This window comes from Microtus ochrogaster, chromosome 22 (assembly GCF_000317375.1).
Source record: "Microtus ochrogaster isolate Prairie Vole_2 chromosome 22, MicOch1.0, whole genome shotgun sequence".
Taxonomy (NCBI): Eukaryota; Metazoa; Chordata; class Mammalia; order Rodentia; family Cricetidae; genus Microtus; species Microtus ochrogaster.
In genome coordinates this window covers 8,773,636-8,789,467 of record NC_022023.1, presented here as the reverse complement: position 1 = coordinate 8,789,467, position 15,832 = coordinate 8,773,636, and the positions used below count along the sequence as shown (strand labels likewise).

Sequence of the window (15,832 nt, the reverse complement as noted above, 5' to 3'; positions counted from 1 at the left end):
AGTGTCACATAGGCCACCTATGTACATTACTCTGCCTATCGCCTGGAAGCCACACGGGAAAGTCCCCACGCACCTGCTGCTCGGTGTCCTGACACTTAAGGCTTTCATGAGAGTAGTAACAATGACTAGAACGTGAAATTCCTTCATGAAATAAACAGTACATTCTATTTTCTCAATAGCTGATTTGCCAATTTTTAAGGGATTTTTATTAACAGAATTTGTGCAGTTTTAAAGTAAAAAACAGCACATTTCCTAAACTGACAGAATTTAGCCAGTCACCACAAAACTGACCTTAGAAACAAAGAGCAATGGAGCAGGAGAAGCCAGATTTCTTCCTGGCAGTACCACGGTGGCAAATATCCAGAACTAAAGAAAGCTGCCAAGGGGGGAGGGGGGGGAAGAGAAAAAGAAAGGACTTTGCAAAGGCAGCAGGCCCAGGCACTCTGCCTTCCCCACAGCGAAGGAGATGGAGCAACACACAGGTAGGTCTGCCTTGGTCTTTATTGCAGCGCAGTTCAAAGGCCGCCATGGAGCTCACAGGAAGCCGCCCCGTTTCCTGGATTGGCACCACACAGCCCACCAGCTGCAGTGGCAGCATTTCTAGCCCAGCTTCTGCTTTTCCTTTGGTGCCAGGAATGGGGGCTCACAACGGGCCAGAGAGACGACCACCTCAAAACCAAGGACACGTCCCCACTTGTGAGAAAAGTGGCTCTCCCTCTGCTGAAAGACAGTCAGGAACCATGCCAGTTCTGATGGAGGAGAGCCGCCATGATGACGTTCTTCCTGGGGAGTGACACAAAGAAATGAATGAGGAGCAGTCACCTGGGTGGGATGGCTGTGCGCACCCTGTCACTCTCTTCCGTCTCAGCCTTAGCCCAACAGATACAACAAGGGAGAGAAACCAATTATATACAGGAAACCACAGTGAGAGGGAATGTGGGTGGAGCAAACATAAAAGAAGAAAACAAAAAGTTATTTTCTCTTAAAGTTGCTCAGGACTGCCGTCTGGCATTTTGATAGAAATCTGCGATCCATTTCTTCATGTGTTTAACTTCCAATGAGCGCGATAACAGCACAGTGGAAGGATCGAAGGCGGTGCTGGCTCGAAGATCTAAGTGATGGGCCCCTCCGGGGATATTGATCGCCACCAGGGTATCTGTGATGTCTTTGGTTACTCCACCTCCTGACCACGGGTCTAAGTCACCGTTGCTGCAAACAAGGGGAAGGAGAAAATCAATATGCCTTTATATTGTCTCCACCTTTCGGACCTCACGAGCATTGCACATGTGAACGCTATCACTCTCAAGGCTTCGTGGACATGCGCATGTTAATTTCCCCTGCGTATATCTAGAAATGGAATTTCCGAGATATGTGATACCACTTAACTTCCTCATGAACTGCCAAAAAGTTTCCCAAAGTAGCTTCACCATTTAATAGTCCCGTTAGCAACCCAGGATTTGGATTCTTTGTCACTGTGGATGGAGGTGGGATTAGAGGAGAGCTTGACCACTAGGCTACAAGTCAGTCTTCGCCGTGGTCTTGGTCTTCACGCACAGGCCCAGCTGATACTGATCATCTTTTCATGTCTTGTTAGGCCACTTGAATAAACCATTTGGAAAATTTTCTGAGACTATCACTTTCCCCGCTGTGGTCCTAATAAAGGTTATCAGCTCATAAACACCCGCCCTCTCCTTGCCTGTCCTCCCTGACCTTCACTGTGCAGAGTTCAGAGGTGCCACGTTTCTAGAGAAATATGAACACGACTCCTGAACTTCCACACTGTGGTTGTCACCTGTGTACGTAGATCCCAGTGGGTGTTTTTCTGTCTGGCTTTTAGTAGCTACTAAGGACAGCAATGGGGTAAGCTGGTGGAGGGATTCAAAGAGATTCCTTTAAAATACTACCGTGAAAATGTTACTGCCGGGAATGGCTGCATATGTCAGCAAACCCAGCAAGGATGGAGGAAGGAGAGTCAGGAGTTCAATGTCTTCCTTAGCTACATGAGTTCAACGTCAGTCTGGACTACATGAAGCCTTGTCTCAAAGAACCAGATGAGTGCTATCCTTCCAAATACGAGAGCATAAGACGTTTTCCTATTAAAAGGAATATACTTAGATAAGAGTTGAGGGATACGTTAGTCTGTGGGTATAAGGACATGACAAGTCATCAGAAGCTAGTTTGATACGATGTCCACTTAGCAGCACAGCAGTAGGCAGTCCTTCCTTAGGGTGTATGATGTGTCTAATACATGTTCTTAGCTGATAAAGGTGCTGGGCATGGGTTTCACCTTGTGGAGCTGGCCTTAAATCCAATGAGAAAGTGGCTGGTAGCTCCCATGATGTTTGTGCCACTACTGCACCACTGGGCATGTCTTCGCCTACCCCGTCGTTACTGCAGCTCACAGGGTTCGTAGCTGTATGACTGACGATTGCTTTCTTCCTCCTGCAGCTCGTATAACACCGTCCAGCGTTATGAATCCTGCTTGACTTTGCCGTGTTCTATGACTCAAGTACGTGGTGTCTGACTACCGAGTTCTTCAGGGTAACCAAGGGCAATGGCGATAGCCTGCTGGTTTGGGGGCTCTTTAGAACATCACCTGCAACTCCAAAATAATCAACTAATTCCTGCCACTGGGCTTTTTATTAGTTAGACTTTGATGTCTAGCAGGGGCATTGTTGCCCAATCATAGGGAAACTCTCTTTTGTGTGTGTGTTTGTGTATGTGTAAGCACAGAGCTTTTTTGAAAGGTCTTTAGTGGTTTTCTTTTTCACTTCTTCCATACTCACCCCCTCCCCACCCTTGCATCCTCATGTGTGCACATGCATCCATGCACTTGCATGCCGTTAGCTGTGCGTAGCGGTGAGAAGAACAATGAGCCAAGTCTGCAAATACGAGACTTACACCCTTACTACCTGCAGAATTTCAGTAAGAACCTAGGAGAACCTCAATTCTCACTGTACCATAGAAAAGGAAATTTTTTTTACAAGATCAATTGTCCCAAACTAAATAACACGTGTGGCATATGTGTATACTACATATAGCACAAAGTACAAAACACTAACAAACACCAAATCGCTATAATTACTATCATATTATACAAGGATGAGAAGCATTAATATCACCAATGAATAAAATAATAATAAAAAATAGATGTGAAGTATTTCTCAGAAAATCAATCAAAGTATTAATTCAATGAACATGTGTATATGTGTGTTGTGGTAGGTGCAGGTATGTAAGAATGTGGTGGGGGAGCAGGAGCCTGTGTGTGTGCAGAGGCCAGAAGTCAGTGTTCAGTGTCATCTTCTGTCTCTCTCTTTACTCTTGAGACAGGCTCTCAGGCTAAACCTGAAGCTCACTATCTTGCCTAGACTGGCTAACTAGAGATCTGTGCTATACCAACCTACCCCACAATAACTAAGGTACAGGCATGTACCACTACGCCAGCTTTTACATGGTGCTGAGGATCCAAATTCAGGTCCTCTGGTTTGTACAGGAAACATTTTCCACACTGAACCATCTCTAATTCCCATCAACCAACTCTTTCTAGGCAAATGTATAAATAAATATTCAGGTATATTGAATATATCTGCATTTGAAATACAATTTTAAATTCCCTGCCCTATTATTATGTATTTCTCCTTTAAGAAAAAAAGCAGTATTTTAATTGCTACTTAATGTAGAATTCTAGGGAAAAATTACTCTAAATATATACTTTTGTTTGTTTTATTACAAAGCAAAGAGGAAAACTCCTATGCCCAAAAGAACTCATATATTCCTCTACAGTATAAATGTACATAAACCACACATGAGATGGATTCTCTTAAGTATACAAATTTCTTTTTTTCATTTTCCAATTAATACGCACAACCAGTCGGGAAAAGCTCCAGCATTTGCAAAACAAAAAGTCGCTGCAGCCAGGTGAAGAGCAAAGTGCATCTGCTTTGAAAGGTCATCTGCAGCACCTGGTCACTTAGCAACAGTGTTTGGAGTTGCCCAGAGACCTCCTCTGCACGCGGACTTGAATTTCTCAGTTCAGATCAATGAAAGCTACCCCAGCCTCTGGGAAATCTCAGGATAGAGACTCTTTTCCCAAGGGACTCTAGATACCTGGGTAAAATCCTCACATAATCACCAGCCATAATTAATTTGCCTGGGAAATGATGTTAGTTAAGCAGTTCTTCATGGGGTCTCTTCTGAATTTATACTTAAATAACTGAGAATCACCATTGGAGAAATAATCCATGGGTTTTAGAAAACCCAAATCCTCCTAAGAAAACAGTGAAAAGAACTGCCAAGGTAGGACTATAACAGCTACTTTTTATGACTGTCTCAGCTACCCAACCAATGCTTACTGAGTGCCCACCCTGTGTCTGGTGCTCCATAGCAAAGGAGAATGGCAACACTACTGTATTGTTACTTTATTACCGAGCACTTTCTTACGTAAATGTTCTTGGCCATTCTGCAAGTGTCTCCACCAACCAACAAGCTCACCTGAAAATGATGTTCGAATGTGAACTGATGTTTTTGCCACCATACAAGGTAGTTATCCAATGAGGCCGTGGTTTCACACCCCACTGGCTAAAACAGTCATCGGAAAACTTCTCCAAGTCCCACTGATACGTTTCAAACATGTCATCAACACCGTTAGCACAAAAGGGCATGACCATTTCTGTGCAGGACTGAAAAGCAAAGCCGGAAAGGAAACAAAGGGAATGTGAGGTGAAAAGAGACAAATTATGCAAATTTATTCAGCTTCTATGTCGTAGAGCTAGGGTCTGAACCTGCAATCCAGCTTCAGCCTCAACCCACCCTCAACTTCCCTGTCACACAACCCCTTATTTCTCTAGAAAGACATGGTTGAGTTGTCACAGAAGTTAGCACTGTTTTTTCTTCCTTCCTTCCTTCATTTCTGCCTTTCTTCCTTTTTTCCCTTCATTTCTTTCTTTGTTTCTTTGCAAAAACCCTTCCTTCATGTCTTTAATCATATTTAGCCCTTGAGACAACCCTGGCAGTCTTACTGTGCAGGTCACAGAATGGAGACTCAGAGTCAAGTTAGACTACCCTTCCTTCATACAGCCTCGCAGTGCCTCCTTTTCAGGGCTTGTCAAGGTCTATTAGAGTGTTATTTTATCTTTCTCATCAGGCTATATTTTACAGTAAAAAAAAAAATCACAATTATTTATTTTTATATGTTTGAAACATAAGAGATTATGATCAATGATAGCCATGCATTATATATTCACTGATGATTAAATATAGGAAGAAAGGGGGGAAAGATTGAAGAAGGAGGGAGAGAGTCATGTTGCATCTTCACAGTGGCCAGGCTTGGATGCGAGTTAGGTAGCACAATGACTGGTTTATATGACAGTGCAATAGAACCAGTAAAGAGCCAATTGAGCTCAGGGAAATTATGATGCTCACCTGATAGCTCCAGCCCAAGGAGCCTAGACTGCTGGTGGCTGTTTGTGAAATATTCAGGCATTGCGCTTGGCCTGAATAATTATAATATATATTCAGAGCTTGGAAAATATTCTGCAGTAGCACTGTATCTGATACATTAGGATTTTTCAAGTACTGGCACACTACCTAAGGAAGAGTCAGATATGAATAAAAAATTAGTTATTCTTCGAAGGTAGAAATTGTTCGGCAACACGTTAAGATGTTTATCAATGTTTTATGACAAAATTGAGATATTTCCTCTTCATCTCACTCATTTGCTATTCATGCACTCACCCTAAATAATTTTTAACTTTACACCCCATTCTACAATAGTCTTGCCATTTTCAGTTTTATGGTAATTAGTAACAAAGTCTATTTCTCCATCTTGAATGGTTGATGTAACAGTACACATTCTTAACCAGAGAGCCATCTCTTTAGACCTCTCCTTCCCCCTTGTCTTTAGATAGGTTGTCCAAACTAAAAAGTACTAGAGAAGTCTCAGAGTTCAATTACACCACAGACTAGATAAACTTGACATAAATTTATGGACTATTCCATCTAACAAATACAGTGTTCTTACCACCCATGAAATCTGCTCCTAAAGTACCATCTTCTAGGCTTCAAATTCAATCTTATGGAATATTAAAAATTCTTATATATTTTTATATAAAGATTCTTATACATCTTTATATGTATAAGAGGAGTGGAAATACAGTCCTCCCTACCTGAATGGAAATACAGTCCTCCCTACCTGAGTGGAAATACAGTCCTCCCATACCTGAGTGGAAATACAGTCCTCCCTACCTGAGTGGAAATACAGTCCTCCTTACTTCAGTGGAAATACAGTCCTCCCTACTTGAGTTGCTTCTTGTCAGCTACTTAGTCACAAGCTGTGAGACTAACATATTTCAAAAGAAGAGATGCAAATGTGTGTGTGTGTGTGTGTGTGTGTGCGTGTGTGTGTGTGTATTTATATGTCACAAGGAAGGATGGAAAAGCAAATACTGAGAGCAAGAAAAATAGTCTTCCCAGGGAAAGCATGCCGGTTGGTTGTCCAAAATGAAAAGGTCAGCCTTGAAAACATCATGTTTATATATTTGGGAACACACACACAGCAAGTGAAGAAAAGGAGGCCACGAATTTGAGAGAGAGCAAAGAAGGCAATACATGGGAGAAGTTGAAGGGAGGAGAGGAAAAGAGGGAAATGATATATTATAGGCTCAAAAATAAAAAATAGAATAAAAATACTGAAAACGTTAATAGTTGCTTAGTCCTGATGAAGGCATATCAACTTTTATGGAACTATTTTTGCCAGTGTTCTGTAGATTTAAAACTTTCAAATTAAGCTGGTAAAATAAAACAAAACTCTTTCATTTATACTAAAGCAAAGAAATATATAAAGGGGAAGAAAAGAAAAAAGAAAGGAGAGAGAAAGAGAGGTAGAGAGGAAGACAAATGGCCATTAATACTTAAAAAGTGACAATTGAGCTGACACCAAAAATGATATTTATTTTACCTGGTTTTTGTTGGAAACACTGTATATGAAATATACAGAGGAAATAGATGTTTCCTATTAATTACAAGGTTTTAATAAAGAGACTTTTAAAAGTACATGTGAACCTGTGGTGACACAAGTTTGTCATCCAGTGCTGGGGAGGCCTGTCTGGACAACAGAGTGACTTCAAGACCAGGCCATGTCTCAAAACAGGAAGTAGAAAGAGGATCAGCCGTATAGTTCAGCACGTGAACGGTCCATGGGTGGATCTGTACTGAAGGTGGGAGGTGGGGAGTTGGTACTTTTGAAACCCGGTGCTCACATAACTAATTCTAGTTTCATTTCCAATACTGTACACCATGGAAATACCATCAATTATTTCCTCAAACCTTAACCATGAATTCAGCCAGGCTTTGGTTTTAAAATTAAGAAAGACATTCTTAACAAAAGAATGTTTAAGTTGAGCATATGTAATAAATACTTTTACCATGAAAAGAACTTTAGCATTGTGAAAGATCGAAAAATGAGTGTGGTATGTTTTCACACTGGAAAAAGAACATAAAATCATCATAATTTACTACTCGTGGATGTCCCAAAATCTAACAATTTGCAGAGTCTGCAGCAGAACTCCGCGCATTTACTTTTGTGCTATTGCACAGAGGAAGACAGGGAGCTCTGGGGAAGAAGCCCCTTGTCTAGGATCACAGAGAGGTAAGCAGCAGCTCCAGGCCACTCCCTCGCCACCAGCAAGCCAGGAGATTCTCTTGCATGCTGCTGTTTGGCATGTGGATCATCCTTTACTGTAAGTGTGGCATTTAGATGCCTTTAATGGTCCACTGACTCAGAACAGTGACAAAAGCTGCCACTTGTTCAGCTCAGCTAATGTATTATGCAGATCTAGGCATGAAACATATATCACAAAGACGGACACATTATATATCAAAGTACAGCCCAGAATTTGACACACAGAAGTTATTCCATTAGCACCCCAACTATTGGTCCTATTTCTTATTCCTATAATGCCGTAACTGATGAGATTTATCTCCAGTTCTCGAGTGAGAAAACTGGGGTCAGAAGACAGCTGACATGCGTAAGATCAAATAATCAGAAAGCTGTAGAACCCAGGATTCCCTCCCACAAGCATTAATTTCACAGAGTCTCTAGGTGGAATTTTTCCTGATGTTGAAAGTCAATGCCTGCACATCAAAAAAAAAAAAAGAGAGAGAAAAAATATTTTATATAAAAAAATAGAAGATACTTTCCCATTACCTTGATAGGCCAAGCAGGCAAGGGCTGTAGAAAGTTGGCTTCATAAGGGTAGTCCACCATGGCCAGGTTCAACCAGGTCTCAGAGATCCATTCTTTTAAATATGAGATGTCCTCAGAAGCCAAGGGGCTACAGAGGTGAAGGGCTTTTGTGAGCCATTGGAGACCACCACCTGAAGATAGAAGGGCATTGCTAATCTGCAGATCAACCAATCATGTATTCTCTACTTGGTATTACAGAAAACACAGTTTCTACATGACTTTTCCAAGAAATTTTCCAATCTTCAACAAAATATTTTAGGACAATTAGATATACTCATAAAATTTACCAAAACTAATATTTCCCTTTTTAAGATACTACTAAAATAAATAAGAATACTAAAAAATGCATAAACTACAATAAAATTAAGCAAATAGATACACTTAATTATTAGAACAGTGGTTTCAACCTTCCTGATGCTGAGACCTTTTAATACAGTTCCTCATATTATGGTGATCCCTAACCATAAAATTATTTTGTTCCTACTTTATAACTGTAATTTTGCTACTGTTATGAATTGTAATACATATATCTGATATGCAAGACATCTGATATATGACCACCAAAAGGGTGCGTATCTGAAAAAAGATTTCTTGGTATAGCCCTGGCTGTCCTGGAACTCGCTCTGTAGGCCAGGCTGGCTTCAAACTCACAGAGATCTGCCTGCCTCTGCCTCTGCCTCCCGAGTGCTGGGATTAAAAGGCCTGCACCGCCACCCAGTGGCCACATGGATTGTTAAAGGGTAAAGAAAAACAGACAAACTGCAAATTCACTCTCTTAATGAAAGCGTACCTGTACTGGAGAGTCGGTTAATGGCACCCCAGGATCTGCGGATGCTCTCTGCACAGTGTGGACCACTTTTCCTAAAATCTTCAGTTACAATCTTCATAAATATACCACAGGGAACCAAATCCTCAAACTGCCAGATAGGAGCAGAAGCTGCAAGAGCTCTTAATGATAGAGGAAACGAGAGGAGAAAGAGAGAAATGTAATTCGCCTACTCATTCTTTGTTTATTAATTTTGCTTTCTCAAATGTGTGTACACATGTGTTTGTGTCACATGTGTGCAAGTCCCTGGAGACGAGAGAAGAGGTTAGGTCAGCTGGAACTTGAGTTACAGGCGAGCCACCTGACACAGGTGCTAGGAACCAAATCCATAATACTATTGCTAATGAGAACGAAACCAAAAACGTCCATACACCGCACAGCATGGAGCTTTACAATCCTCTAATTGTTTCTAGATCGTTAACTGTGTCCAGCATAAATGCACTTACCCAACTACTGAGTGAGGATATTTCATTCTGAACCAGGCTGCGAGCATGCCACCATAAGAGCCCCCAATGGCAATGACAGGTTGATTTCCAGCTCCTGGGATTGTTCTTCTCAAGTGTCTGATTAACTCTGCAAAATCAGCCAGGGCTTGTTCTGACGTCAGGAAATTCAAGTGTTGGGAATCCTGTATATGTGGTGTATTTATTCATTTTAAGAACAAAGACAAAGAGATCAGGAATAAATGAGTACATATTGGCAGCCGAGGCACAATGCTGATTCAGAACAGTTTTCATTCCTTGAAATAGATTTCCAGACAATTGAGCTAGAATCCTACATCATCCACTGATGTGGGAATGATTTCTTATTAATAAAGAAACTGCCTAGGCCCATTTCATAGGCCAACCCTTAGGTAGGCGGAGAAAACAGAACAGGATGCTGGGAGAAAGAAGCTGAGTCAGTGAGTCGCCATGGTTCTCCCACGCCAGACAGACGCAGGTTAAGATCATTCCTGGTAAGCCAGCTTGTGTGCCACACAGAATAATAGAAATGGGTTAGATCAATATGTAAGAGCTAGCCAATAAGAGGCTGGAACTAATGGGTCAGGCAGTGTTTAAAGAATACAGTTTCCGTGTAATTATTTCAGGTATAAAGCTAGCCGTGCGGGCGGCCGGGTGCTGGGGACGCAGCTCCGCCGCTCTTATTTCAACAATCCACATCAAAGCAACCCACGAGAAGTAACTAAGTCTGTGAAAGAACATGGCATATTTTCTAATCGAATGTAATTCTGTTACTTTTAAAAGTTTTTTTTTTTCAAATGCAAAACAGAAAGCAAGACCTAACACACATTTAAACATTTAAGACAATGACCTTAAGGAGCAGAGACATCACTATGGCCTACTTAAACATTTAGCCAGTTGGATTCTTCGACCACAGCTCTGATTCTGTTGAGAAATGTAAACTATAAATATGATACATAGCTATTTTTAAGTTACAGAACTCCTTATTTGTAAACAAGATAATACATTTGAGGAAGAATCATAAAAGGAACCATCCTAGGGATGTTCCTGGGCAACAGGAACCGTATCTGTGAACCATACAGAGGCATTGGTCAAGCCCCAAAAGTCTCCATTTTCCTAACTGGATGGTGGTCCTCTTGTCTCCAGCAGCCAGCGTCCTCCAGAACAAACAGTGATGGTTTAGAATAAGGATACAGGCACCCACAGGGTCTGGAAAGGGAGGTTCCTTGAGCCCTCAGCTTATGTCTCAGGGATGGATGTCAGTAATCTTATGAGGTTTGAAGGATACTTTTGTTTCTGAGTACTTTTGTTTCTGAGTGAAATAAAATTGCAATAAGAGTTGTCACTATGCTGTGTCTGAAACTGTTAAAAATTGCTGCCAAGTCTTCAACCCTAAAATTTAATTGTCCTTCTTGCCTGGAGTCCACCAGTTCTACCCGGACAGAGCCTGGTTGTTTGGTTTACAAACAAACACAGCAACTACAAAAAGAATTGAAACAACTGCTAAACCCAAAGATCTGTCAGAAGCCAGGGAGGATGGACGAAAGGACTTCAGAGCTCCGGTCTAACTGTCAAAGACACAGGGCAGAGAGCAGGTGTGAGCCGGCAGCCTAACTGAGGAAAGCCCGGGCCCCAGGTCCGAGCTCCTGTGCATGGAAATCACCACAGCCATCCAGACAGTGGAGAATACTCGGGATACTGACAGACATGTGTCCCTCCCCTTCTCCAGCCCCTTCACCCAGTTTCACCTCAGAGAGCACCTTCAGCAGGACCGTCGGCCATGGGGGAAGTGAACCCACCCTATGTGACTCTTGAAGGAGCTTAAGTGCTACCCTATCACCTCCCTGGCAAGGCAGCCCTGGCTTGGCCCTACCCTGCAAACGTCACCATTTCAAACATCACAGCACAATTCACAAGCTTGTTCATCAAATAGCACTCAAAGATGTTATTTGCTCAAGGCCTCGTTGAGGTTGTAGAAATGAAACATTTAGCAATAAATGTCATGGAATACAAAACTAAACTTAACATGTGGCTGTTATAATTTCATTTCAAGTCTTGACATATTTAAACTATCTAAGATATATTCCAATATAAACTAAATCCTGCGGACAACTGAGAAGAGGATCCTGAGTCGAAATAAACTCTCTCCTCTTTACCAGAAAGACGATATATTCACTACAGCACCAGCGGGAACTAGCTCAGCTGCTGATCACAGACAGCTATAAAGCTGGAAGGGAAACAAAGTGTCCCTGGAAGACAATGATCCCCAAGTAAACAAAAACCCACTCAGCAAGTTCCATGATGATTTAGCTCTGTGTGCAGTTCCATTTTCCTCTGCAAGATGAAGAAGTGCCGAACTCGGAAGGCTAACGGGCATTATTTAAATGCATCTATAAACTTTTCACAGGCCTTTCTTTTAAAGATACAACCTAATCTACTCCTTTGGACTTGGGCTACACTTAATGATTTGGTTTTAGTGAACAAAATATGGTCGATGTGATGAGTCTAATGACTTAGTAGGTCATTAGAAGTCACTTCAGCGTCCACCTTGGTTTGCGGTGTTGAGAGAAGCTACCAACTACTTCACAACAGTCTCCCACAGGCACACTGGGCAATGCAGGTGGTGAGGGTCATCGGCCTCTTGCCGGTGTCCACAGCAGTTTAGCACTCCTCTGATGACCTGCTATGAGTGGATACAAGCCTTCAGGTGGCCACCACTTTGTCTGACATTTAGCCTAGAGAGACCCTGAAGCAGAAGCTCCCAACTAAGCTCTTCCTCACAGTAATGAGTGTTCTCTGCCATTCTGGTGTGTTTGCTCATACTTGTATTGAAATAAGAGACAGAGCAAGAGGAGTATGAGTTCAAGACCAGCCTGCGTTATATCACTAGACCCTATCTCTAAACGATCAAGCGCAAATCATAAAGTTACTACTCTTTTAGGTCAGGACGCTTCATTTATCTGGCACTAGATAATGGATACGGCTGTATAGCTTTGTTGGATTTATCCATTTGGCCTTCATTCTAGTTCTCACTACCTGACACCTTCAGCCCATTAGCACTATCCACTATCACTGTGTCCCAGTCCCGGCGTTCCTTATCTCGGGCATACTTCACCTGCTCCATTAACCTGAACCCTCATCCAAAGCTGACCCTTCACCTCCTCTCTCTGTCATACTTCACTTCCATTTTATATGGTACTATATATAGTTGAGTGCAGCTGTTTTCAATTCTCATATGGTAGGTATAACATCTCTTATGCTGTTAACAACTTTCATGAGCACAGAAAAAGAAAAAAGGTACACCAAGAACAGGTACGGTTCCACTGCTAATAGAGTTGTGATTGTAGCTAGCTACGGGCACCACGACTCTACTGTGTCCCCGTGTTTCGGGGGCCTGCTCACTCCCCTAGCCACACGTGTATGTAAAATACTAAAGAACAAAATTGGCCATCCAGCGCAGCACGTTACAGCACAGCACTCTGCCGCTGACTTAGAGCACGTGTGCACTGTGAGCTCATTTTCTACTCACTGCACTCACCACCACGCAAACTCAGTCAACTATAAACACAAAATGTTAAACGCTCCTTTCCAAACAGCCTAAAATGTGGCAATTCCCAAATTATTTTAGATGACAATTTACACCAGGATGGTTTCTCCCTATCAAATGAGATCAAAGACATCAGGTACCATGCAAAAATTTAAAGACAACATTGTCATATTTTATTGGGAGCTGTGAACCACCAAATCCTGAATTTCTTGTAAACAACTTGTTTTCCCCAATCTGAGTGCCTACAGCTGCTCTGAGCACAAGACCCTCGGGAGTTCCTAATGGCAGAGGAATGGTTTCTGGTGCGTTTGGCTGGGACGTGGCTATCCCTATATAAGTTACCCCTGGACACAATAAAGGGGGCATTCTTGGGGCATTCCTGTTTCAAGGATGACTCATGTCTCTGTCTGTGAGTCTTTGTGTGTTTCAATCTCCAGTCCCTTGCCCAGCTCACGAACTGTACAGTGGCGCATAGAGCACAGACGGACATGGTGCGCCACAATATTTTAATGCAATTTAAAAAAACGTCATCAGTACAGAAGGTCCTTGGTTAATAGGATGCTAATGTTACAAAACTGAGTTTCCTAATATTCCTATTATTAGTAATAGTGGAAATGAGAAATTACTATAGTTAGAAGGACAAGGGTAAAATAAAGTCATTCACTGGAGGGGAAAATATCCTGGGTCATTAAGTTTGCAGCCTGCCAAAGACCAAGAGTTCTCATTAGAAAGAAAGAGCTAATAGGAACACCAGGGGTAGCATGACCTCACAGAACTCATTTATATACTGACTACATGTTACTGAAAAATACTTTATCTATTTTCATATCTTTTATTCCTGAGACAGGAACAGAAACTTAGCACCTACTTTATGGAACAGAATTGTTTACTGACACTATTAAAATAAAGAAAATTCCCTGCACTGTGTGTAGCATAAGAGTAAGACTGACCTAGCTGAAGCCGGCCTGGACGACTGAACTTTAACTGGGGCTGGAGATGCACCTTGATGGTAGAGCCATTACATGGTAGGCCTGCTCAGGTCCCCAAAACCACAGACAAGGCAAAACAAACAAGAAAAAACTAATAGGGAGCTGGAGAGATAGCTCAGCAGTTAAGAGCACCCATCGCTCTAGCAGAGGACCTGGGTTTGGCTCCCGGCACCCACACTGCGGTGCAGCCATGCAGAAGTGCAGTTCCAGGGGATACAGTGCCCACTTCTGAGCTTCTCGGGCACCGCGCTCCCACATGGTGCGCAGACAAATGCAGGCAAAGCGGTCAGCTACATAGAATGATTCTGAGCTTTTTAGAATAAAATATGACAGCAATTACACCATGGCTTTAAAGGCCCTGGAGGAGGACTAAGAACAGAGCTTGGTGGGAGTGTTCGCTCTGCACACTGCCTTGGGTTTGATCCTCAGCACAAAAAGGAAGAAAGAAAGAAAAACTTTCATTTCACCTAAATTGTCCATATCAAGGAAAGGTAAAGGACAATTATTGAGTTTCCAGGAAGTTCAAGTTAAAGTGATCTCACACTCTGTGAGCATACATCCTCCAAACTTAAACAAATCACTACCCAAAAGGGTGCCCCAAAGCTTTGACTTTCACAGAAAAATGTGTGTACGTACCTTGAAAGAGTCCTCACCGAAGGGCAGGGATTCCCCATAGTACCGATGTTCAGCGAAAACCAGCATCGCTTTCAGCTCCTCAGCCACTTCCCACATGAACCCCTGCAAGAGCCACAAGGCCATGAGCCAGTGCCTCGGACCTTTGCAAGCCATGTGAGATAGATGTTAAATCAGATCAGAAAGGGCCCCAAAAAACTGTGCAGTTTACGGGTGTTCCACAGAAAAATCCACAATAGTTTTATCAGATTGTACTACAGTGGAGGAAATCAGACCAGATTATTCATGTACTAGTAGCTTCACGTCTCCTTATCCTGACCCTCTGACCCTGAGTCAATACTGTATGTCAGTCTTGGAACCACACTATGTCAATATTCTAGGAAGGAGGTAAAGATACCTAAGCTGCCCCCCAAAGACATACACAGACAACATAAAGGAATTAGCAGAAAAATAGGCATATTAAACTCGCTGGGGATTTTAGTCATATATGTTAGGAAACTAGCTGACATCAGCTGTTAACTCCTGCTTCCACAGTGTCTGACACTGTTCTAACCACTATGTGTAATATTCACCTAATTAGCGCAATAAACAGGGATCAGGCAGTGTGGTTTTACAGGCACGGACACTGAGACGCAAGGCTCAGTGTTCACACAGGCGGCAGAGCCAAGATGAAATGCAGGCTGTCATGTGGAGCAGTCACCCGGGGCCACTGGACTCGCTTACGTCCCCACACTCATGGCTTCTCATCATTTGCTGCCTCTTTCCCTTTGACTGGACGGTGCCCTCTGGATCCTTCCTAAGAGAGCGTCCCAGGCAGACAGCATCAACTGATTAGATGTTTAGCGTGGATTAAAGCCATGTCATTCCTGATACTGCTGGAGTTTAATAAGTTACTATTTCCTAACAAGGTATAGGAATCTCAAAATGGCTTTGGTTGTTTTGAGCAGTCTCTAAGGGATTAGAAGAGCTATCTGTGATGATAATGGATACGTTGGCCTGATACCTGTGGTTTTCAAGACCCCGCTTCTCTTTTGCAGAGCTGCTCACTCCTGCCACACCCAGCTCAGGCACACCCAGCTCATGCACACCCTCCTCTGCACACCCAGCTCAGGCACACCCAGCTCAGGCACACCC

At 42.6% G+C, this 15,832-nt stretch overlaps 1 protein-coding gene across 1 annotated transcript in view; it reads right to left on the bottom strand.

Annotated features, from left to right (window-relative positions):
• Nucleotides 1-483: 483 nt before the first annotated feature.
• The window catches only part of Prcp (prolylcarboxypeptidase), a 47,159-nt gene continuing 31,810 nt past the window's right edge, over nucleotides 484-15,832 (bottom strand). The window contains exons 3-9 of the mRNA XM_005357604.2: nucleotides 14,702-14,803; nucleotides 9,515-9,696; nucleotides 9,033-9,190; nucleotides 8,204-8,373; nucleotides 5,422-5,586; nucleotides 4,492-4,679; nucleotides 484-1,209 (exon numbers count right to left, since the gene is read on the bottom strand). Of these exons, the coding sequence (XP_005357661.1) occupies nucleotides 993-1,209; nucleotides 4,492-4,679; nucleotides 5,422-5,586; nucleotides 8,204-8,373; nucleotides 9,033-9,190; nucleotides 9,515-9,696; nucleotides 14,702-14,803 (1,182 nt within the window). The 3' untranslated portion in view covers nucleotides 484-992. The remainder of the gene's footprint in view (nucleotides 1,210-4,491; nucleotides 4,680-5,421; nucleotides 5,587-8,203; nucleotides 8,374-9,032; nucleotides 9,191-9,514; nucleotides 9,697-14,701; nucleotides 14,804-15,832) is intronic.